Consider the following 25,514-nt stretch of genomic DNA (forward strand, 5'->3'; position numbering starts at 1 on the left):
TTTTAGGAAAGGAGAGGTAAGAAGTATGTTTCACTGAAGATTTTGCACACATAATTTTTCTATTCATCACAGAAAAATTACTCTCTCCCAGCATGTATTTAGATGCATGTTACACGTCAGTAGTAAAAGGTTGTGATAATTCCCAGAGAAGACTTGTCTTAAAATACAGAGATTTTCATTAACACAGTTATTTAGGAGACACAGTCTATAAGGAGTATGCACCTGAGAGTCAAAGGCTCCTTCAACTACCACAGAAAGGCATTCCGGGATCCAGTGGCTGAAACAAACTTCGGTCCAAAGTAAGATGCAAGTTAAAGGCTCTAACAGCTGAATCAAGTGGGAGGTCCAGCACAACTCTGTACACTGAAATCTCTGCAAGGCTATAAGTGTCCTTCTGTGACCTAAATTATACACCTTAACTGTAATAACGTAAAGAGTTGTAGGACTCACTATTCCTCCCTTTCATTATATACACCAGAAAAAGCACTTACAGTATTTTCTGGCCTTAAAGTTCATTAATTTGTCTTTAGACAACAAACTGCAAGTTAAACAAACTGTACCAACGGAAAAAAGTCTCTCTAAACAAACTCCACAATCTTATCAGAAAAGTGTTAGGAAACAGTTTAAAATAGAAAATGCTAGTTTCCATACTCTCAATTTTCTGGCAGCAGGTCAAAAAGTTAAGTCATGTTTGCTTTCCTTAGTGGAAAACCACCACTCGCTCTCCCCCTAATGTCAAGACTAATCATGCTTTAAGTACTGCAAGCAGAAGTTTGGCTGAGTCAGCTGCGCTTAGCCGAGCTGACATACAGTGCAGGACACAAAGTGATTTAATGAAACGGAAATTAATTTAGCTTTTTCTTTTTCATGTGGATGCTGTATGCAGCACAAGATTTTTCCAGGAGTATCTTAAGGTTTTAGTTTCATTTTTAAAGCGATGACTGAACTATACAGCATAGTTCAAGAGTCCTAGCACTTTATTTGGTTTTCAAGACCCAAAACACAAAGGAGTCTTCATATATAACTAAGTACAAGGCAAAGAGCCTACAAACACTTGCACAGAATCAGGATTTCATTTTTAGACAGAATTTTTACATGTATGCACACACACACACAAATGTATAAATAACATTTTTATGTAGAACTTCTTCATAAAACACAGAATTCAAAGTAAATTCTCATCTTTTCATATGTATACAGTTAAGTTTGAAAACAGAGCGTAAGTAGGACTCAACATCCCCTGTCGGCCTCATGTCTAATAGCTAACTTAGCTAAATCTCTAGGTGCATTGTAAAGTAGAGGTAGAAGGTAACTTTCCCAGAATGTAACATGAAACACACTTCTGTGTGCTGACTACAGAGGAAAGCAAGACACTACACAGCCCATATGCCTACCTACACTGCATTTAGTTGAACACATAAGCAGTGTCACTACGCTGCTCTAAATTAGACACGCAAATAAATCCCTTCTCTTCAGTCTTTACTCGAACGCTCTTATACTAGAATGAAAAGAAACTTGAAGACAGTCCTCAAACTCCATCAAAATGTGATTTATACCGGAATAATCTTCGTGCAAAGATACTGCTGCTTTATACAATATTATCTTGTATTTATTCTTTTGCAAAACATTGCATTACAACTAAAAAGTTTTGAAGCACACAATGAATTTTTTCCCCTGCAACACCTACTAAAGAAATGTGTTTCTCAGTTGGCTGCAGAGAAACAATCTGCTCAAAACCCCTACAACCCTGCTCTCCAAAGCAGTAGGGATTCAATACTTCAAGCCCAAGTTTCACTGTTAAGTCCCAGACATCTAAACTTTCTGAAAGTAAGATTTATAATCTTATCTATCTTATTCCTCTGAAAAAACAAATAAATCCCATTTTCACAAAGTTCTGGATTTTTACATTTAAAAACATGGAAAAGAATTGCTAGGTAAATAAAATGGGCAGTAACAGTATCAGAATGATGACATCTCACACTTAGAATGAACAACTCTCCACACGATACTCCTAGGAATAACCAGTGCTCTTGAACCAAGAGTATGGACGCAGATTAACAATTAGGGTTTACGTCCCTTATTCTTTAATCTGCAAATTTAACAGAATTAGAGAACAGAAGAGAAATACAAGGAGTACAACAGAGTTGACCAATTATACAAAGTCTCATCAATTCTACTTTACATTTCATATGCCACTACATTATTTTGCTTTAAAAGTTTCCTTGACAAGGTGCTGGAGGACTTGGCCCAGGTATACAATGCTGACAATGGAAATATTTTTATTAAGTGCTTCAGGAAAAGAAGCGGATGATCCCAAGTCACTTAAAAAAAAAAAACCAAAACCCCAATCTTTAAAAAAATTATTCCAGTCTATAAACAGCAGCTTCAATGTTCATATAACCCAGAACACAATAGTTTCATAAAACATTACACAAAGCAGTCCTGTAAAAAAAGAAAATAGAAGGGAAAAAAAAAGAGAAGGCGCAGCATGAAGTAATTTCAGACAACCAGTTTTGTGAGAGCTTTAATGGCACAAAATGTTTATAAGCTACAACTTATACATGTACTGTAAACTGTATATAATGTTACAAAGTGCTAACTAATTTATGAAGAATGCATAATCACTTTGGCTCAGTTAACTCCAATATTTCAACAAATGTCAATTAAAAAATTTGAATTTCTAACAATCTTCAGCTTTCACTTTTTAAAACAGTAAGTAAATATGCTTTTGCTGCAGTTAAGTTAGCCTGCTGCATTTTTAACGTGCGAGTTTATGCATTTTTTTTTTCTTGATCCTATTTACAAATATTCTAGGCCAGTTTTCACTGAATGTAAGAAAAATGACGCCTGCATTTTTTTTCCAAAACTGTAAACAGGTATAAAGCTTTTTAAACAACATTTATCTTAAACAAAACTTCAACTATCAATAGTTGAAACCCCTTTTCAAATTATACAACAATCTGTTTCTGTTCATTAAAACTAGGAGTTGTAGACTTTCATCCAAAGCTTATAGTAGGGTATCAATAAATACTGCACTGTATCATAGCAAGCATTACAGTGATCATGTATCCATTCCTCATCTATAGTTTTCACAATTTTTACTTCACGGCTCCTTCAAATATTATAAGCTGTGTTGATAGTCTAGCCACAAGCTTGCAATACTAGTTATCAGATCTTCTGAAGAAGAATTACCTTTTAATTTAGAAAGGGGTAATTTTTTTTTTTTTAAAGTACTCCCTACTTAGTAAAAATCTGTTTTTACACTATTCAAATTTCCATACAAAACAAGGTGCTGTAATTAGAACTGAAAGTGTTTCAGCCTTTCTCCTGTCCCCTCGGTTTTCAGGACTGTAAAATGATGTACTTGATACTATCTAAAACACCCTTCACCACTTCCCCCTTCCTCCCCCACCTTTGGGTGAAACCCAATATCCACACTTGAAACAAATATGCAGTTGTAGGCAACTCAAGTGCCACTAGTATTCACAACTAGAAGAAAAAAAGCAGATGTCTTCAAGAGAATTTTTTCTTAGACTGCCCTTTCACCCTGAAAGCATTCTCTAACAGCATTCAGAAGTAGAGAATAAAAATAAATACAGTTTAGTAGTGGATTGATACTTAACTTTTTTTACTTCCTGGGAGCTAAGTTCTTTTAAACCAAATGTCGGTTGGGATTTAGCATCAACTGTTTAAAGCAATCACTGCTACATCAAATAATTAACTTTATGAAGTCTGATGCAAGCAAACAGTTGTAGATAGTTGTCCTCTCCAAACTGGCTGACAGTATTTTGTTACCATTTTCTACAAGCCAGCCTACTAAAGTTCTTATTTAAATGAGATTTTTGCTAGTCTTAAAATTAGCACTGGTTCCCTAAATACTTAGTATTAAAGTCTATATCATATTTTTTTATATATTCATATATATATAAAAAAAGAGTATTCTATCCTTCAGAGTCATGCTACATGTTCTGAAATCCAATAAAATCTATTTAAGGACATGACTGTCCCAACGCTTTGTAACAATTTGGTACTAAAGCTTCACATTTTGAAAAGAAGTGTCACTGAAGGAGGACAAGGCTTAATGTTCCCTAAGATAAAAGTTCAACAACATTAGTGAGAAGTCTATCTAACATGAGACATCACGAGTGACTTTCAGATTCCATGTATCCCCAAAGGAGACCGTACAGTAAACAATGAGAGACAGGAATATTGAAAACTCATTTGCAGAAGACATTTCAGAGCTTTGCATGTCTGAATCTTTATGCACCTGCAAGATTGTCCCCCTTAAAGATAAGTCAAACGCTTTACTTTCTGAAACTGCCATATCATCTTAATTGTAAATGGTTCCACAACAAACAGAATCATATCCTTTTATACAGAGTCTAACTACACCTACAGTTGTTGGGTTTTTCCTTAATTTAAAACTACTTTTAAAAGGGAAATGTCACATTTAAAATTTTCCCTTAAGAAAACAGCTAAGGAAAAGAAAAGCTTCTTCACATGCAAACAATGCAATTTTTCTAATATTTTCTAGGCATCAGACAGGTTTTCCTACAAGGAATAAGGAGCTGACTTGATAGAAAAGACAAGATTACAACAGTTACCTAATATTAAAATACGCTGATGGATTTAGTTATCCTACTTTAAAATTTATGCAGTCTTTGCCTCCTACAAATCAAATTATGTTAGCCAATACAAGGGGCCAAGTAAATTCCCCCAAAAGCTGATCTAAACTGTTTTTTATTGCCAGTGATTTCTTAGTTTATTTTACAACCAGCTTGTTTTTCAAAAGAAAAATTCATTTTCACTCCAATCACTCATTTTCTTCCAAAGAGACTGTTAATTTTATCACCATAATACAGCCAACATTTATACCATGCACAACTGCAATTTAAGTCAGGTTGCACTAAGGAGGCAACAGCATCACTGAAAAATTAAAACTTGCTGGTGGCATTTTGCATTGAGAGAAGCCCTTGCAACATATAGACAGTTGTAAACTCCGTTCAGCAACTCTGACGTGTCTTGCAGGCCAAGAGGCAGGGGAATGGGACGAGAGAGGGAAAGAATGTGGATAGCGAAACACCTCAACAGAGTTCCAACACAATACTGAATTCCAGAGTTAGTGAAAACCTGGATATGTAAGGAAAGGGTGAAGTCAGGGTCATGCTTAAAATGGTCTCAAGTCAAATGTACTAAATGAGACAGTAACACCTTCACAGGTCACGTGGATTTCCAGGTTTTGCACTCCATCTTTCAATAAGTGCTGGCTGAAGGTGTGGTCAGTCGTTTTCCAATGTAGATGCTGAAATAAAAAGTATAAGGCATATCGTATTTCACAGAAATGCTCCCCGTTTTCCAAACAGTCCTCACGCGCTCAGATATTCTAATTTGTCTTTCAAGTAAGTCTGATGAGATTCTTCCAAGGTCTTCACTTCTCTTCTATAAAGTTACTTAAGGAGTGAGATTTTCAGATGAGCCTAGAAGGACCAATGCTATCAACATTCAGTAAAAGTGGGTTTCTTCCAGTCCCAAGCTCATTTGAAAACTCCAGTCCACAAGCTTTTGTGTTGTTTGTAGAGTACCTGACACAGGGGGTCTTGAACAGCCAAGCAACACTCCCAGATTATTATGGTAAAATAAATAAAGTACTGCCTATAAAGGGGGTTGGGGATTGAGCTTTAAAACACTGAGCATTGAGGATCTACGCAAACGCTGACCTCTAACAAATAAATCCAGTCAAGATTTAATTCGTCGCAGAAATACACAGTTTTACTACAGTACAAATATCTTACAATATATTCTCATATGTTCTATCCTCCTATTTGATAGTTTACAAGAATTTAAAGAGACACTTGAACTACACCCCCAGAAACAAATATGAAACTAAATAAAATCATATTTTGAGTACATGTCTTGCCCCCATCACAGAAGAACATAAGATGGATAAACATAACGTAAGGACTTAAGCAAGCTGAGAGATTATGTTGGATTGTGCAGGCAATGAAAACATTGCTGAGCAGAGCTGTAGCTGATCTTGCAGGACACATCCAGTATTCCACGTATCTTTCTTTAAGTATTCAAACCTTGGCTTTCAGTAATATCACACAACCGCAGCATTAGACATTGAAAATTACAGAGCACATACCATACACACAGAACTTCTGCATCATTATTTGTACAACGTGGTTTTGTAACGGTTAGTAAAAGTTACAGCAGTTTTCCACCTATTCTGTTCTTACTTTCCCTACATTATAACCTGAAGCATTTAAGTAGAAGGCGTGGATAATAAAATGGCACACGTTATAACTGCAAAGGCTACTGGCAAATTCATGCTAATCCATGCGTTTTCAATATAAGAAACTCGATCTATTCTAGAAATAAAACATATTAATGGCTGCAAAGTTTTAATTGCTGCAAAGTTTTCCTGCATTTCAACAAGTGCACCAAGTCTACCTTGAGCAAGGTGCAACAATAGTCTAGTTATTCTAGATAAAGCCCGTTTCAGCAGGCCCCTGACATTTAAGTGGAAAAGCAAAGCCAGATGCAAAAGTTGAAGTGAGAATTAGGTTAATACTTACCCTAGTCCCAAAGCCAAAACATGAGATATGAACAGAGATGGAATGAAAACCTTAAGAAATTCTGCAGAGAAAATGCCACCTTTTTTCATTGCTCCGCTTTTTCTCATACTTAAAGACACTGAACGTTTAGGATGTCTGAAATGAAATTCCCTGAAAGAAGAGGGGGAGGGGGAAAAAAATTCAACAAGATTCTTTTGTTTCTTTTTTTTTCCTTTTTTTTTTTCCTTTTTTTTTTTTTGCACACAAAGGCACAGATCTCTGTAGGAACTTTTTTTTTTAAAGTACAAAGAGCTAGAGATCAAAGCAAGAGATCCCTTACACAGAGCAAGGAATCAAAGAGAATAATAGGAGGTATTGTGGAGAGACCACTTACACAGACAGTATAGAGACAAAGGGAGCAGGAGCTGAAGAGAGAGGTAGGTCCGAGAGAGGGAATTTCAGGATGTGATTTGTTAGCAAGAGCCTCATTTTTTGTTCCAAACAGAGATACAGAAGTCTGCCAGATTTAGACAGCATCTTCTATTTTAATAAAAATGCTTTGCATTCAAGGATCTCAACGTTTCCCCTTCCGTGGATGAACATTACATAGTTTACATAGAAAGAAAAAAGGTACAGAGAATTTAGGAGACGTGCTCAACACTATTCCATTCAATAAGCCAAAACTAAATCCCATGAATCCCAGCTCCAAGTACCCAGCTCTCCCAGTAATTATAACTTTGTCAAGAAACGTCGTAATCAGCTTGCTGTGGATTTATATTACTTTCAATAAAAAGGTAATTCTGTTGCTATTAAGATTTTCATGCTTCATTGTTTTGACATTTTGTAGCCTCCCCAAAGAGAAATTTATCTTTTTTTAAGATGATCTTATTTGAAGAGCCAGAGTAACTCCATGCAAGTGTGACTTACAATTCTTCTCTCCTTCATATAAAAGAATATTAATTTAAAAAAAGATTTTAACTCACTTGGGAGGAATGTTTTCAGGCCTACTTGACCAGTCTGACACCCAGTCAGCACTTTTCTTCAAAACTTCCAACTCCTTCTCTCCTTCTACCGCTTCTTCTTCAGACTGAAAATATACGTGGGACAAGCCTTATAACACTCAATTAGCTCCTCCTTATGGCGTTAAATTGAAAGCGACAACAACAGTGGTAAAATGATAAGCACCAAATGGTGGCACCTGATAAACGTGCAAGTGCTCTTGGCCTACTGATTATTTAGAAGAGATTTTATTATGCTAACAGGAGGACCTACAGAAGTCAGTATACCACAAATTTTATTACTATATCCAGGACTTCCACATCATTGCAAGTTGTTTGTTTGGGGTTTTTTAAACTAATAAAACAGATTATTTTAATCCTAAATGTAATAAACCAGCATCATGCAATAAGTTTTCACAAATGGGAAAAACCTTAAGTTGACGGCATTTGATTTAAAGCATACAGAACATGGCTAAAGCACAGAAAGACAACCAAATAAAAAGGTTTCAAAAACAGTATTTTGACTTTTTTAAAGGTGTTATTAGTCTATTTAAAATTTCTATTACTTGCAACTAGCAGCTTCTACTGGGTGCGTCCCAGATGCAGTAGGGAAAGGCAAGCACTCAGTGCAATTGTCTTGATCCAAAGATTTAACATGACATCATTAGATGCAAACATCACCATATAGGAAAAAAAAAAATTAGAAACACTAGAGAATGCCACTGACTTTGGTACAAACTCCTCCTCAGTATTAAAACAATTTCCTGAGTGACCCTTAGTAAAATAAGATAAACCACTTACAATGTTAAAGTGGGAATCATACCAAAACCAGAAGTAATCAAATATGACAGTCACAAAAGAGAGACGACAGACCTAACCAACAGCTTCATTCCAATCGTTCTGGCTCTATAGGGCAGAAGTGCAACAGTCCTACTGTTCGGCCAGATCTTTAACAAAATAAAATGCAAGGTTTCATTCTTCCAGGAATGCTTTTTATTTATACTGCTGAAGACAGCAAATTCTATTAAATGATCAAACTAAGAGTTCAGCATTAGTCTCCTCTCAGTTTGCATTACGGAGATTACTCACTATCATGTGAGCTGACTATCTGTAGAGCAATAAACTGAACACCCTGAAACCTTGTGCAGAAATATAAACATTTCAAAAACAAAACAGGCTTGACACACACAGTGCAAGCAGAGTGTTAAACAGTAATAGGACTCTTCTCAGCTTTAGAGATGGAGCCTCATTTTGCTCCTCACTCCAAAGCTATTCATCTTTACAAGTCGAATTTCAACTAATACAGAATGTAAGCCTAAACAAAGTTTAGTAACCCTACTTCGTTGTTAAAAATAATTGTTCTGGGATGCGTTTTAATTTAATAAAACTTTATTCTGAAAACAACCCCTTAGAAGAAAAGATAATGTAGTTAAACTGACATAAGCTTGAGCGCACAAAAATTATTTACTATACCTATTTACAGGGAGGTACTATATAAAGTTCTAATAAAAAAGATTGAGTAAAAACCTGCAAGAACAAAGTACAAGACAAGTAAACATCCTTACCCAAATGACTAAGGGACACCTCCAAATTTTTAATAAATAAGGTGTATATAATACATTTGCTTGTACTGCAGCTAGCAGCCAAGTTCAGGGTCTCAGAATAAAAAAACCAAATGCTACCAAGCAGTAGCTTAATGCATGGTTTTTTTACATATAAAATACGTAACATTTTAGACCTTTTGACATGACAGAGAGCTTGCTCTATCCCTCATCTATATAAATATATATCCCTGATCTATATAAATATACAATACAATATACAATAAAATATACAATACAATATAAATATACAATACAATATCCACAACTTGAAAATATATTTTCTAAAAGTTAATATATTTTTTAAAGGTTAATGAAGAAAATACCTGAGAACTACTGTCTTTACTTGTGTGCATTTCCACATCAAAAGTTATCTGTCCATCTTCTTGAGGTGAAGGGCTAAAGAAAAATTGATTTCATTATGTCATTTTGTCATACACTGTCATCTAAAGACAAATTAGCGTAAATAGCATCTCAGTTGAATCATTTCCACATGCACTTCTGCACGCTATTCAGATGAGTTAGAGTATACTACCCTTCAGATCAGAAATTTCAGTATTAGAAAGCCTTCCAAACCCCCCCTCATCTTTTAAATTTTTTTTCCGTTTATAATCGTACCTTTCTCAACAGGGCTGACCGTCCTTCTACTGAAGCAAAGAAAGCATTGCCCAAAACTTCAACTGCTACACAAAAGATGGAGACCCCTTCCTTCTTTTAGATAACACTGCCAGTATTGTGAATCATACCTCTTTTTGTTTCAGTACAAGCGGAAACATCACACATCAAAACATCTTTTAACGCTTGGCAAGAATACATATCCTCCTCGTTAGCCTCACTTTCAGTATTAAAAATTTGGTAATCTACTCGAGAAATTAATCAACTGTCACTCCTCAACCAAAGAAACACTACAGAATTTAAGTCAAGAACAATACAAAATGCTGTATGCTGCACCAATGCAGGTGTGTCTCATTAAAACACTAAGGGCATCTTTTTAACCTGACTTGAGCTTTCATCAAAAAAGTGTATTTTAGAAATATCCAAAAAGAATCCAAAACACCACATTTAAAAGCAACTTACTGTTTAGAACTTTTAGAAAAGAATGCAAAGTATCAAAGTACCTCCCCTTTCTTGTATGTTACTTCAACTGTCAAAAGGGGAAAAGAATTACCAAAACAGTTAACAAGTGGAAAATTAAGTTTAAAAAAAAAAAAAAAAAGGAATCTCTCTTCATTCACTTAAGAAGTCGGTAATGATTGAAAAAAATCCTATGCTAGTAAAAGAAACTATACAACCATCACTATACAACAAACGTTCCTGGTTGGACTGGAAAGTACTAAACTACTGACAGCTAGTTTCTTAGCAACATATATTCTAGAAACGTAACCATTCTATTTTAAATACTCGTATGGATTATTTTCAGTCTACTACATCCAGTAATTAAATCTGGCCTAACTAATTTTAAATAGCTTTTATATCTGATCAACCACTTATACAAGCTACACAGTAGACATGACAGTCAGACAGCATTCACCCAGCAAAATCCAAGGACGCACAAGCAGAAGGACAGCTAAAATTATATACAGAAACTGCTCAAGGGTTTCCAAAACTGCCCCAAAGCTTCCTAGAAAAAAGGTATAATGAATACATAAGAATATCATAATGCTTACACATGCTTTGAAGGATTATATTGTTAGGTAAGAAACATTTTGCCTTCACAGGAGAAAAAGTAAAATACTGAAAGCAGGGAGTAAAAATGCTGAGAAACTTTTTTTCTGTAAAGTCCAGTGATATATTTTATTATGCTTGACTAAATATAAAGCTCATGTACATAACATTATTATTAGTGATTAGGTATTTTTTATACTCCAAGTGTTTTATGACAATGTGAAATTTAACTGTGGTGTTGATGTGACCTTCCCACTCCTGGATTCCTTAGCTTTCTGTAGCAGCGGTGTATTTTTCAAGTCAGATGTCTTATTTGATAGCCAGTTATCATGAGCCAGCAAGTACTCCAAATACCAGAGCATGAAAAATTTCAGCCTGAGAAAGAGCTTTACCCCCACTCCCACCCCCCCGCCATTAACATCTACAGGATAAAAACGGCAATAAATTGCATGCAGGACAGCAAACATTTCTTTACCTGTCACAGTGGGAACTACCTCTTGAACTGCTCTGTCCTGATTCATGCTGGGCATCCAGGAGAATTTTTTCCATGTCTCCATTGTGGATGGAGGATGATGAAGGGACATGTTCCAGACCTCCGTTTTTCCCATTGCCATTATCGTTGCTATTGCCATTGCCGTTCATCTGTAACTCCACCCAGGAACCTGTTGGGCCAGCCAGACGTCATTTCATTAAAAGCAGTGGAACTAAAACCCATCTGAAGTTTATCAATTACACACAGAAAAAAACATGAATATGGTGAATTCAGATAACATACACTGCTGCTGGGAGAAAGCTCATAAACATGTACAGGAGACAAGAGTGACATGTTCCTTCCTCTTTCATCAACAAAAACACCCCTAAAAAGTTCTGGTTTGTTGCCACCTACCTTCGGAGCTAGTCGAATAAGATGTCCCCCTCTCTCCTCAACTATTAATACTTTAATAGGCCACGTTTCTCTCTGCAGTTCAAAGCTTCAATTACCTATGTATCACTCAATTACACTACTCACCCCGCTTCCCTGTTCTACTTCTAAGTTCCTTTTCGAACCAAAATTTTCATCCCCTAACTCCCTACTATACAACTCCCCTATCTGCAATTTTATATTCTCCTTCTTCCCTCTACTTCCAAAGGCTCTGAACCCAACCCTGATTTTTGTACACATCAGACAGGCTGCCATTCTCAGGCCTCATTCAACTGTCTTTGCCCTGGCCCCCTAACAGACATCTCCCATTCAACGCCATCTGCCTCCTCTCCTCTCCTACCATAGCCTTAAAAAATGGGTCACACCACAATTCAAAACATCAGAAGCTTGAGGCAGGCATTACGTTTCCTTACACAGCTGAAGTACCATGCTAACACACATTTCACTGCAGATAGATTAAAAGATTTCACTGCTAATAAGCCAAAATAAAGAACTGAGTAGCATGAGAGATCCAGAGTTCTTACATGTAATAACAGTTAATCATTTCAATGCCATCACTTCAGCCTCTTTTTTTTTTATTGCCTCCTTTTTATCTTCCCTTAGCCAGGGAAGGCTGTATAGCCTACAAGTTGAGAACTACTGTTCCCCCCCCCCTTTTTTTTTTTTTTTTGAGTTATACCTATGGGAGATCCATGTGTGCACTGAGATTTGACAAAAGAGCAGGAGTGTATCATGAAAGATAAAAGCATCTGCTAAAGAGTTCATATACCCTGTAGCTGGGTTGAGGATTTTTATTTCTGTTTTTAAATGTCTTCATTTGTATTTTATGTGCAGATTAACTAAATGCAAAACTATTTACCCGTATTTTCCCTAGTGATGTGTTTCAACTGGAAACAAACAGGTTTTGGAAATACTCTTTACTCTTTAATTCATAAACATACCATTTAACATCCTGAGGGGTAAAGATAGAATAGACTTCTACTGCTCTATCTGTTCCAAATATTTAAATACACTCCCTATCCAATTGCAATTCCAGCCTTCTCATTAAGACATATAACAAGAATCATTTGACGATACAGCCACTTTATTAGCCATGATTATAGAGGGAAAGATCTCCAATTTCTCAAAAGCATACTGTTTTCAATGCAACATTATTTCCCATTATCAGTCTGATAATGATTTCACACAGGTATATGATGTTATCACAACTCCTGTGTAATTTAATTTATGCCACCTGAAGGTGAGCACTTTCAGCTTTTTTGTGTTTGGTTGATTTTTTATTTTTAAAGTTTTGACATTTTCACCACTGAGGTAAAAATATTAAAGAAAGAAAAGAAAGCCTAAAGATACGAATACAACAGCTGAAACTACTTTTAAAACTTATTTTTTATAGCAAAGTTTTGGCTCTGGGAACTGTATCAGTGACATGGGAAGGGATGTATGTCATAACGAGTTCACCTATCTTCAACTTGATTTTGTGAAGCTGAAACAGAGTTTATCCTTAGTACCAATTATTAACTACGCCATTATACTGATGACCATGGAAACATCATACTCTTTTAAGAGTCCTGGTGGTTTCCCCAGGCTGTATTCACAAACAAGGAATTTAGGGTGTGCACAGAACTCTTATGCACGGTCACACGAGGTACACCAACTCTGTACTACAGACTGGGCTTTTCAGATAATAAATCGTTAAGTGGGAAAAGGCAGCCTTTGCTCAGACTAGTCAGCATGAGACACAGAGACTGTATTATTTCAGATTTATGGTGACTGCTGGTGTCTAAATTTCAAAAGAAAAAGGACACGTTGTAAGCACGACATCAGGAAGGGAGATTTGCCTTGTAGCAACACCTTTACAGCAAAAGGCCACACCTGCAGAAAAGCACGTGGCATGTGCAGTTAGAAGACAGTTAGGCCAGAAAGCTATACGTTCCCCAATCACCATTTTGGAGTAGACAGCATCTGTTGGGAGAATTATGATGGTCGGGATCTGCAAAGACATCTATTATTAAAAAATCAGCAGTGAGTGACAAACAATGTGAAAAGAACAGAGAGCAAAGGTGCAAGAGGACGTCTTCCTCTGACACCAAGCATGGGTAGAGAAAAGCCCAGTGGAAGATGATCAGAACTGGTTGCTCTAGTATGCAGCTACTAAACACACCTCCACAGTACTTAAAACTACGCACAAACAAAATCTTTCTTAACGTTTATCCTGGACTGACAAAACTTGCCGTTTATCTCAAACACGTTGAGGCCATACTAGGAAGAACACTCCAATTAAACTGTGAGCAGAGAGTCCCAACAAGTCGAGCAGTAGTTTACATGACAAGCAGCACGTTCTCCATCTGACCTCACTTTTAATGAGTCAAAATACATTCAAGGAAGCATAATCTGACATCAAGCTAAAACATGCTACATACTCCCACTGGCAGTCACAACCGGTTTGGGAGAGGGAGCCCTGGTAGTTTCAAAGACTTTGATTAGAGGGACATAAATCTCTGCTTCTTTGAAAAGAGGCACAGGAATATATTTGAGAATAAACTGCCCAAGTAAGAGAGAGTGCTTTTTGCCCCAAGCTTTCTTCAAAACTAAGGAAGTTACATTAATCACCCACATGAGAACTCTTCATTTTACCATATTTCTACTTGACAGTAAAATGGGAAATATGGTAGAATTAAGAGGTTTAGAATTAAGAAATATGGTAGCATTTTCCTCCCTTCACAAATCACGTAACACATACTTTGGGGGGAAAAAAACTACCACCACAACTGTTCATATGAATGGTATTTTGCTTCAAAACTGTTTGAGTTTTGGCCATGCTCTAAGGCTAATTATTTCATTACAAATTGATATACACTGACTTCAATTACATGTTTTTCCATAACTGGTGGACTGTTTAAACAACAGTAGCTAAATGTGTGTGGGAAGAAGGGTCTCATTTTGTTTATTCACTCTGTGATTTCACCCAGGGGAGGGGGGGAGGTGTGGAAGAGATCAAGGACAAAATATAAATTATATACATCTATACTTTTTTATATAAATACTCCAAACTAGTAGCTCACAAGACATCTGAGTCATGGTCAACTTGAATAAACTAAGAAATATCACTTTTACAATTAATTATGCCATTAACAAAAAAAAAAAAAAAAGAGATAAAAAGAGAGAGAAGAGAAAAGAAAGCTGTTCAGATTCCCATACGGGTAATTATTAAGCAGATTTTTATGACAGAGCTAGATGAGTCCCTGCCTAAAGTGGGATTTCTTCTTTTTGTCAATATGTAACAGAGCTTTATAATAATTAAAATATAGGAAGCATCTAGAATTCCCAGAGCAAGCCAGCTTTTTTTTTTTTGTGAACCCAACAAAGCATAGGTTCAGTGACCGGTTTTATTCCCAGGTCTTCTGACCTTCGATTCAAGTGCTAAGGGATCTTTGAATGAAAGGCCCTAAACATGCACAAATGACATACAGAACAAAATGAATAAGTGTCTAAGCTCATTAGCCTGAAAAGGTTCACTGAAAAGCTTATATAATGGCAGAAAATGTACCTATAACACCAAAGCATTGTGGAGCGGCTGAACATCCGAAAGCAGTACTAAGCCTACATGGAGCTGATTGGTTGCGTTTGTTTTGTTCACGGAGCACAGAGTATCAAACATTTCCTCTCATACCTTGTGCTCACCACCTTCAGTAATCACATTGATTTTGCTAAGCCTTTATGCGCTGATCCAGCAATAAGATCTACGTGGGCAGATCCAGCACAGGCTTACAGCGCACTCATCTCTTGCTGCTCCTATCTCTCAGCAGATTAACGTGTCCCACAGAGTAAGTTAACGTGCTAACAGAAAACAAAAAGGAAATATTACAACTGTAGAAGTATCAGAGAACGCAATTTCTAAAGTAAGCACCGAGTTAGGCACTAGGCATGTCGCAACTTTAAGACAGTGTAATTGTTATTTAAGTATGCTACCAGCCCTGAATAATTCACTAAAATACCTATTTGACTCAGGTGAACATTGTTGTAAACTGCCATCGTTATCACAAGATGCAATGTTACCATAACACAATAGCAGCGTTATGAAATGGGCATAGTTTATTCTTCTCTAATACAATTCCCATTGAGTTACAGCAGATCAACAACCAATCTATTTTGTTGTCAGTTTAACTTCATTGCAAACCACGAAGGTAACAGTTAACCATTAATGCAATTTATTCACCTCTTCAACTGCAGCATCCTTAATAATTACATACAAATGAAAGGACGCATTGAGATAGCTGTTTAAAACGAGGGAAAAGCAACTGCCAAGTACGAGAGCCTACATAAAACCACCGATGTGCCTTACTAGTGTTATCCTAGGAACAAAAGGATGCAGCAGAGCAGCTGACATAGATGCCAGATATAGAGGAAAATAGCTCACGTCAGTGGTATTGACTCAGCCACTGAATAAACTCATTCCCACAGACACGCTCCTCCCCCTCCCCTGCTGTATCCCCATCTTAGCTGTTAATACCACCCACCGAATAAACTCAGTTTAACCACGAAACAAACCTGCTCCTGCTCTCCTCGGCTCGCACCGAGCCACGGCGCTGGCTCGTTCCTCCGGCTGCGCTCGCCGTGGCCGATTCCCCTCAGCCCCGCCGGCTGCTGCCTCAGCCGCCAGCGCTCCTGCGAGGAGCAGCCCGGCCCCAAAACCCACCGGCCACGGCCCTCCCCACAGCACCCCCGGCGCTCACCCTATTTTTGGCGCGCAGATCCCCCCGCGCAGCCCCCTCCGCTCCCCCAGCCCCGCATCCAGCGGCTCCCGCTGCCCCCCAGCGCCCCCGGCTCTGCGGACACCCCGCCACCCCTTTTACCGACCCCGCTCCCCGGCAGGCAGCCCCCGCTGAAGCGCTGCCGCCGCCGCCCCCCCTCCCCAGGCCCCCTCAGGCCTCCCCACCCGCCTCTTCCTCACAGGCCCCCCCGGCGGACGCCGCCGATTGGCCCCCGGCGGCTCGCGCGGCCCCGTCCTCCGCCAATCGCGGCCCAGGGACGGGGGGAAGGGGGTCGCGGCCGCCGGGGCAGCCCTGCAGCCCCCCGGGCCCCCCCGCCCCGCCGGCGCTCGTTTCTATACGCTAGCGGCGGCCGCACTCACTGTTGAGGCCCGGCTCGGTGTGCGTCCCCTCAGCCGGCGGGTTGTTGTTGTTGTTGTGCTGCGGCGGCTCCTGAGGGCTGGACATGGCGGCGCAGGAGCGGCGGCGACGGCTGAGGCGACTGAGGAGCCGCTGGGGCTGGGACAACAACAACAAACCTGGACTCCGCTCCGGGCCCGGCCACCCCGCCTCCTCGCACTGCGCAGGCGCGGGCCGCGCTGCTCCCGCCCTCCGCCGCCGCGCAGGCGCCGCCCGCCCCGCGGCGCGTGCCGCGCACCATGGCCCTCACCGTGCTTGCGCACGTCCCGCCGCCGCCGCCGCGCGTGCGCCGAAGGCGGGCGGGCTGTGAGGGAAAAGGCGCGGGTGCTCGGCGAGGCCTGCGCGGGGCCGGCCGTCGGCTCCAGCCGCCTCGCGAACCTAAAATCGCTGGGAAGCGCGGGCCGGAGGTGCCCGGCCCTCCGCACACGGCTCCCTGGAGCCATCGGGCATCACTGCCCTCTCAGGAGAGGCAGGTGACTGCTTTCCCTCAGCTGGGCCGGCGGCTCAGCCGCAGGCCCCCCAGCGCCTTTCCAGGCTTGTTCTGCTTCCAGAGAGGACGAGATCAGCACTCGCCCCTTGGTGCTGTCATCCCCTATCGCCGTGCCCATCGAGCCTCGGGCTCAGACGCGTTTCCACATGAGAGAGTGCAGCAAATCCTCCTCCCTAAGCGCAAGGGCTGTGAGGTAACCTGTCAAACCTGCACGGCCCAGTGGTACGAGTCTCCGAACGCTTCTTTTCCCCGCTCGTCAGTCTTGCTTTTGCCTTAGATAATTTTAAGCCAAGTAGCAGGTCCATGAAAAACAGTTAAGACACTCTGAAAGAACTAATGGTTTTTAAGATTGAAAGTAATGGCCATCTGAAAAATAGTGGTTAGGGGGCAAGCCAACTGCCTGTGTGGCAAGTTTTTTAATTATTGGCAGACAGTTAAGATAGCAGAAGGTGGCATCTGTAACAAAATTGGACTCGTTCTTAACTGGAACACGAAAGTATAGCTATAAAAAGTGAAATTATTACTGTGCGCCACAGTTTCCTTTCAATATGAAAATGAAGAGTTAACCTCAGGCTATTTACGCACATGCTGCTATACTGAGAATAGGAGTAACACTGAATTTCCATGGAAGAGACTTCACATGCAGTGAGATACCGACGCAAACATCTACCTCACCCTGCTGAGGCTTCTTCAGTCATAACATGAGTAGCTTCTGTATCAATTAGCTATTCTAAGTAGCTTTCATGAAATGATCATATATAGAAAATAAGATTCTTCTGAATTACTATTTAAATACAAAAGTCAATTTCGTATTGCAAATCGAGTCAATTCCTCAAGGCAGAGCAACTTTTTGTAGATACTTGGTATGGCAGTTAGCAGAACCTTTACAAGGTTTCTTCTAACAGACACCTTTTCACTGACATCCTCTAACAAAAAGAACCAGCAAGACTAACTTCCTCACAGAATATTATTTAATTCACCTTCACAGCTTGGGAAATCAACTTTACTAACTTCACTCCGTTTGACATCACTTAAACTTCAAGGTTTATTTTGATGCCTAGAGTCTTTTTGGTGGAACGTTGTCACTTAAGTCCCATCTCACACACACATATATGTATGCATTTTGCTTCCCAACAGCAGTAAAGGAGCCTTATATCATAAATCCCTCCCATCAGCAGCCACAAGCATAGAAATTGTGGTTTTTCACATTACTGTACCCACAGTAAGAGGTCAGTAACAGTAACACCATCAGGGACTGAAGTCACGCAGATACATTTCCATCAATGTTCTTTCTTTTGTTATGTCGCCATTACACATGCAAAGAAATCCCTTGTTTTCTGTTAGAACTAGTCCAAGCTAGAGGAAAAATCCTGTAAGTACAACTGTCACAATCATCCCATACTAGAATACTGGTTTCAAATGTTTTTCATTTTCTATTTGTCTTTGCTATGTTGACAAGCATCCAAATACTGAAGTGCGGACATTTGAGATCTGCCTTCGCAATGCTGACCTTTCTCAAATTGACTGCATACCCTGCATGACTGTATCGAACGTCTCATCTTGAGGAAAATCTGGATGCCCCTTGGGTATCACTGGAAGAGAATTAGCTACATGTAGTAAAAAGAAAGCAGTAATTCATTTAATAAAACAGTTGTTCACAGGTAGAAGGGCCACAGATGCGTGCTAGATTGGAATCAGAACAATGAGATACTTGTGATTTTGAATAGAAAACCTGCCCTAGGTAGCCCTATCCTACTTTGCAACCCTAACAATCACAGGGCTAGCATCACGAGTCTTTGTCATTGCCGTCATTCAGAAAGCATTTGGCATAATACTTGTAGCATGAATATTTATCAGTAAAGTGGGACTATTAGAATTTCTGAGTCAGAAATAAATTGATCAAGATTATAGAGTGAGTCAATGCAGAGCCAGAAATAGCATTCACAAGTCCTGACTTTCAGCCCTGGGCTCTAACCACTACACAGGTTCCTTAAGGCAGTTGAATGATGTAATTAAGGTTTGTAAAGTAATTTGAACCCTTGGATGGAAAATGCTATGACAATAGCAAGGTTGGAGGGGCAGAAAACCACACAATAATAGAAGAAAAACAATGGCCATAAACTCCTGGGAAAGACCTTTTGTACTGAAGTGCAATAAAAAGGTTTTTCTTTTGCAAAGTTATAGAAAGCCTTTAAGTTGATAGAAATCAAACAAGTAACAAGCACCTGATTTATCCCAAAGAGCTGAGCCAAGCTCATCCCCCTAGTTTATTCCCATGGTTCCACAGTGTTCTGAATGTTTGAAGTCACTTAAGTAAACAATGATCTAAAGTCTTAAACATGCTGTGATTACTTTTATTTTCTTTCTTTAGTACTTCAATGCCCCAAATCTGAAAAAAAACACAGTAACCTGTTGCTAAGATGGATGCCACCCTAGCATCCAGCAAACACAAAGGCAGTCTTTTCCCTACACCCCTCGGTCAGTTTCTTTATGCAGGAGGTAGCGATGGATGTGTACTGGAAACGCTTTTCCCGTATTTTATATTTAGCAACAACTGACCCAACACAGTCCTTGCAGATGACTGGCGATTCTGAAGACGCCTTCAAGGGATAGTCGCAACAACTAATCTTGATCCCTTTCCTTTTTGAAGCACCCGCCTCTCGTCGGTAATGTTTTGCCTCCCAGTGGAGAGCACCAAGAGGGAAAAAAACGCATCAGGAAAAAACTGCCAGTGCTGCTTTCTTGTAAAAGAGAAACAATGGATGAATTGTTTGCAAAAGGTTGGGATTATTAAAATTCAAGGGTAGATTGTGTAGAGAAATGGAATTCACACTGTTTCTTAGTCTCTCAGCTGTATCACAGTAGAAAAGACACTTGCTGTTTGTATTCCAGCCACTGCTATCACTTTCTTCCACTGTTTTTTTTTTTTTTTTTTAAACAAGCCCAAACCTTTCTATACAGGTTAAGTAAGATGTTTGCCAAGAGCAAACACATACAAATCACTCAAGCCACCGACAGCCATTAGACAGCAACCTCACTTCCAGCACATCTCTCCCCACCCGGATTCCATACAGCAATCCTTTGACTGATTAACAGCTGATTACATGGGGAAGGGCAAGAGGAAACACCTCCCTCTGTTCAACTGGAGTCAGAAGGTGTACGTTGTGAACAGGGAGCCTATATACCTTCTCTGCAGCCCAAGATGAGGAGCTGCAGACCAGTGCACAGGGAATTACTTCCTAGCTATGTCCGTGCATAAAAACAACCAATACCAGAGCTGCCATTAAAAAAAACCCCCAAAATACTAGTATTCCATCATCCAGCAGCCCCTCTCCAAGGGGAAAACTACAGGTTTCTGCTTATCAGCACTGAGCTTTTTCCGATGAGGCTGAGAATAAAAGACTAGGTATTTAAATAAATGCTGGAGTAGCAGTTACAGTCCTGCCTCAACAGAACAGTAAGGGCGAGCAGGGTGTTGCCACATATTCGGCATGTCCTGAAGGCAGCAGACACTTCTCAGCAGGAAAGCAGTGAAGGGATTTCAGCCACAGAACCTGCCTACACCTAGCATTGTACCAGTCAGATAACCAACTTACACTGAATGTTAATTGTTGGCAATAGTATCACTGTGGGTCAGAGCATAGTTGTCATTTTGCAGATACTAACCGCTTAAGCAGTACTTGGCATTTAGGTGGCATCACTGGTTTCAAGATGAGACATGAGGGAACAGAACTCCTTTTCTGTATTTGCCCTGGTATTCAAGGACTGAGAACAGAGAATTCGCCTGGGTTTCCCTGGGCACTTGAACGGAGCAGCTGCTTTTCTGTAACTGTGCATGTTGGTGGATGGCAGGATCACCCCAACCCCCCGCCCCAGCCTGGCAGGCTGTCGAGGATAAGGCCCAGGAATCACGACACGGAAGCTAGCAGAATGGGGTTCCCTTCCACATGTAGGAGGGAAGAGACCAGTCATTGCAGAAATACCTGTAAGCAGAGAAAAGGGGAGGGACAGGAAAGAGGATAAAAAGCAACCTGACAAAATGTATTCTATGCATACTTTTATTAATAAAATATAAGATTTACAGCATATGTCAATGGACAGTGTGCTTAGAGAATCATCTAGTTGGCTAGTTTGACACCAAAGTCAGTAGCTGGTTTTGGTAAGGATAAATTCAGCCTCAGATGACACACCAGGGATCACCGCTACTGACAAAACCAAAAATCTTTCCCAAGACTAGCTTTAAAACTCCTGGTTGCATCCCAACACGCACAGCTGAGGTCCGAGAGGCTGTTCTGCTTGGATGTAGTATTGCTAGGAGGCTGCACCTTGTTCTGTGTGAAATCTACCTGTTCAGTCCTGTGCCATCCTCACGTCCTCGCTTCCTTTTGTGCCTGTGCTAAGCAACCTTTCAGGTATTCCGTGCATCATTCAGGATATAGATACACACAAGAGCAGTAGTCTTGATACCATGACCCTCAATCTTCCCAAAATAGCAGTCATTAAACCTACACCGTTCTTCGCAAAATGGAGATGAATTGTACCAGCTCTGATGCAAAAGAAGCATCTAATTACCTCGTTGCCCTTGCGACAAGATAAAGAATAAACCTTGGCCCTGATCCTGTAAACACCTATACACACGATTAACTTTACTCAACAAGTTGTTTCCTTAACTATTAGCAAGTGTAGTCATTTCAGTAAGATTAGTCACATGCTATGCAAGTAGGAGTAGGGCCTACTAGTTTATTCACCCATTGGAAAACAGTTGCTGTCCCTGGGGCAGTTAATTTTGTTTTTTTTTTTTTTTTTACAAGGCTAAAAGGTGACAAAAAAGGTAAAATCCTTACAAAGGCTCATGATCAGGCATGCATGTTACAAGACAAATACTGTATTTAAGAGAACCAGATCTAATAAATATTAGAATTTTTACATTTTCAGACCACTGCACAAGGACTTAAAGAAATCAAAAGTATGATTGCAATAGTAGTCATTAACAACCTCTAACCCAGCCATAATTTTACAGCAGAAACAGTATCTTAGTTGATCAACTAATAGAGGCATTATCATAACTACCTGTAACTAAGCCACAGAAATAATTTAAATACATGTAACTGAAAAGTGAAAATTCTCCCGGTCAAGGTAAGTTCACTATGACCTTAAACTTTATTCTGAAAGTTTCCGGGAAGAAAGAGTAAACCTAAAAGCACAATTAGCAAAAATCTGGAGGTAAAAACTCATGAGCCTTATAAAGCATCAATATCTAGTTCATCTTTGGATAAGCCTTATTTGCTGAAGAGCTTAAATCTCTCAAATAACTATGAACACTTATTTCATGCAGCTTCTGTACTCCACATATTTTCTGATCGTTGCACCGTGTAACATCTCTAAGTGCAGTAACTTTGCAAAGCCAAAAGCCAGAAGAAACACTTGCATGGTAAAAACTACATTTCCACTCAGTTACTGATAGCAATAAAATACAGAAAATAGAGCATCTCAAAATGCAGTGTCGTAATTATCTATGTAATCACTTGGTATTTTGTACTACGTAACATCATACTGCCAGACAAGAATTCAAACAACTTTTTAAATAGACACAGGGGACTTCACGCTCTAAACAAGGCATTAAAGGTATCATATCCTAAAACGAGGCATTAAAGAAACCAGGATGAAACTGAACATTAAGACGTTAGTCCCACAAAATGGATTTTAAAACCTGAAAACTCTATTCCCGTTCCAATTTAAGCAATAGTTTAAAAAAAGAGCCTTCAAGGGTACTGGAACAGTAACTGACCTGTTTGGATAATGGCACAATGATAGCAGCGTACAGTTTTGAAGTGGAAGTGGTCAACACGTGCTACGGCTGGTATGCTTGTCATTCACAAATGAACGCAGATACTTGTGAAATCCCTCCCTCTCTTCATTCCCATGAAAAATAATTAATACTGGTTAAAATCATTACAAAAAACATCATTTTATTTTCATGCATCTAAGGTAAAACACAGAGTATTTGTATAAAGAGGTAGATTAAAAAAAAGAAAACAGATTCTCCATTCTTTGTCACTTTTATTCAGTAGTTTGTTTTTTTTCCTTATTTTCTCTTTTTTGGCGCCAGACATGGCAAGGAGTGATTACAGTCAACTGTTTATTAAAACATTTGTTGCAACACAGACCCCCTTTACCACTGACCCCAAACGGACCCATTTCATGTGCTTTATTTCGTTTTTTTTTCTATACACCACCACCAAGGCGAGGTGGAGGGGGATGAAAGGGAAAGGGGGAGTCCAGGAGGCCAGAAGGAGGAGGAATGCTACAAGCCACAGCAAGAATGAGCTGTATTTAATAAAAAAAGGGGGCCACAAATGATACAGTAATGAGGTTACACAATTAAATCCCATAGCATGATTGAAGGCTTTCCCTGTGTTTGACGTCATCACAATGGAAGGCATAAAAAGTGGAGTAAACCGATGTTGATACAGTCCAATCTAGTCCATTAGGCAAGATGGTGCAAGTAGTCATTTAAATTAAAAAGTGCCCTATCCTCACCTAAATGGCTAGCAGACATGGAGAAGAACGCAGTGAGGGATCAACAGAGCTTTCTCCATGTAGCTATAAAAGTGTGTTGTCATATGGCACATTTTAAACACTGGAAAGGGGTGCCATAATGGACCTCTCATTCTCTTTCGTTTACAGGTACAAATGCTAGATTCAACTATTTCAACTATGCAGGAAGTGGACTCTTCGGTTAGGAATGCCAACCCTAATTCATTTTGTCTTGAAATATATACAAGTTGTTTGTAGTAGCTACAGCAATGATGTTTTCCTTGGGATGCCAGGCCGTGTGTAGAATCTTCTTGTTGAAGTCTAGGCTGTCAACACTGATTTCATCCTTCTTTCGCTTACCACTTGCGCATACTTTGCGAGGCTTCAAAACGGTACGGGGTTTATTGTTTTCCCGGGATGCCTCTAAGGTGATGTCTCGCTTTGTGTTTCTGTCAAACATTCTGAAGAAGTTGTTGTAAGATCCCGTCATGACAATGCTGCAGAGAGGGGGAAGGAAGAGAGTAACCGTTCAGTTGAAAAGAACCTCTCCCTTTATGAAACCCCAGGGTCCCAGCTGAGATCATGCCTTCTTATATAAGCAGAAAGCAGGCATCCTTGCCCACACCTTCTACAATCCAAAGTGAAACTAAGGCATTTGAACATTTTATAGATTTTTAAAAAAAGCTATATTTTTCCTTAACTGGACCTTTTAAAGGGACACTTTGTTATCTAAGCACTTCGAGTGTCATCATTCAATTTGCCTCTCAAGCACACATGGGGAAGTGATCTAATGAAAGTCAAATACATCAGATTTTTAGCCATGTAATTTCATTCCACACAAGCTGTATGAATTTAGGTACTAATTAACACACCTAGTTTGTGATAACACCTTATAGAAGGTCCTTATTTTGTATCAGCTTCTCAGTAAGACAAATACACTTAGAAGTTTCTCTGTCCTTCCTTTGTCTAAAAAAAATGTATTTGAACAGACAGATACTGAGTTAAAAAAAAAGCTATATCTGACAATACTGAGAGGGATACAATGAGCTCATTTAGATCTAGCAAATAAGCAGTTAATGACATGATTAACACAAAAGCGATAGCTGTCTTAAATGGCATTATTGGCTAGTCAACCATGCCCCAAGCGAGGCAAACTTGACATCTTGTTGTAAGAAAGAAAATTCCTAGAAGGTTTTTCCCAAGTGTTCTACCTTGTGACAAGGCAGCTTAAACAGGGAACCTGTGTGTGTGTTTTCTCATAGCCCTGGTGCAGATTCTTCCAGTTAAAGCATCTATCAGACAACAGGGCTTGAGTACACAGGCCTTATTCCCATACAAATCATTCCAAAGTCGGATCGTAACAGATAACACAGAAAAAAAGAAAAGAATCCCCAAAAGACACACTAGGGAGAACAAACCTAGTGGATTAGGGTACTGGTAGTATTTCACCAGTTAAAGTTTACAGAAAACCATCTCTAATCTTACTGCTTCGCCCATCTCTCCAGTTTAAGCAGCTGGAACATTTGATTAATATTTCATTCTGGCAAAGTGACAAAACTCCATTTCTAGTCAAATT

At 39.5% G+C, this 25,514-nt stretch overlaps 2 protein-coding genes across 3 annotated transcripts in view; both read right to left on the bottom strand.

Annotated features, from left to right (window-relative positions):
* Positions 1–2,317: 2,317 nt before the first annotated feature.
* BNIP3L (BCL2 interacting protein 3 like) lies at positions 2,318–17,024 on the bottom strand. The gene is made up of 6 exons (XM_059831441.1): positions 16,875–17,024; positions 11,297–11,483; positions 9,483–9,555; positions 7,541–7,644; positions 6,579–6,728; positions 2,318–5,302 (listed from the first exon to the last, which is right to left on the bottom strand). Exons 1-6 carry the CDS (start codon positions 16,957–16,959, stop codon positions 5,254–5,256), a joined length of 648 nt encoding a protein of 215 aa, XP_059687424.1. The 5' UTR covers positions 16,960–17,024; the 3' UTR covers positions 2,318–5,253.
* A 6,693-nt stretch (positions 17,025–23,717) lies between these two features.
* PPP2R2A (protein phosphatase 2 regulatory subunit Balpha) overlaps positions 23,718–25,514 on the bottom strand; it is a 39,681-nt gene continuing 37,884 nt past the window's right edge. For both annotated transcript variants that reach the window (XM_059831595.1, XM_009815332.2), the window contains exon 10: positions 23,718–24,435. In XM_059831595.1, coding sequence (XP_059687578.1) covers positions 24,156–24,435 — 280 coding nt within the window. In that variant the 3' untranslated portion in view covers positions 23,718–24,155. The remainder of the gene's footprint in view (positions 24,436–25,514) is intronic.

The sequence above is a fragment of the Gavia stellata genome, chromosome 31 (assembly GCF_030936135.1).
Source record: "Gavia stellata isolate bGavSte3 chromosome 31, bGavSte3.hap2, whole genome shotgun sequence".
NCBI classification, from domain to species: domain Eukaryota; kingdom Metazoa; phylum Chordata; class Aves; order Gaviiformes; family Gaviidae; genus Gavia; species Gavia stellata.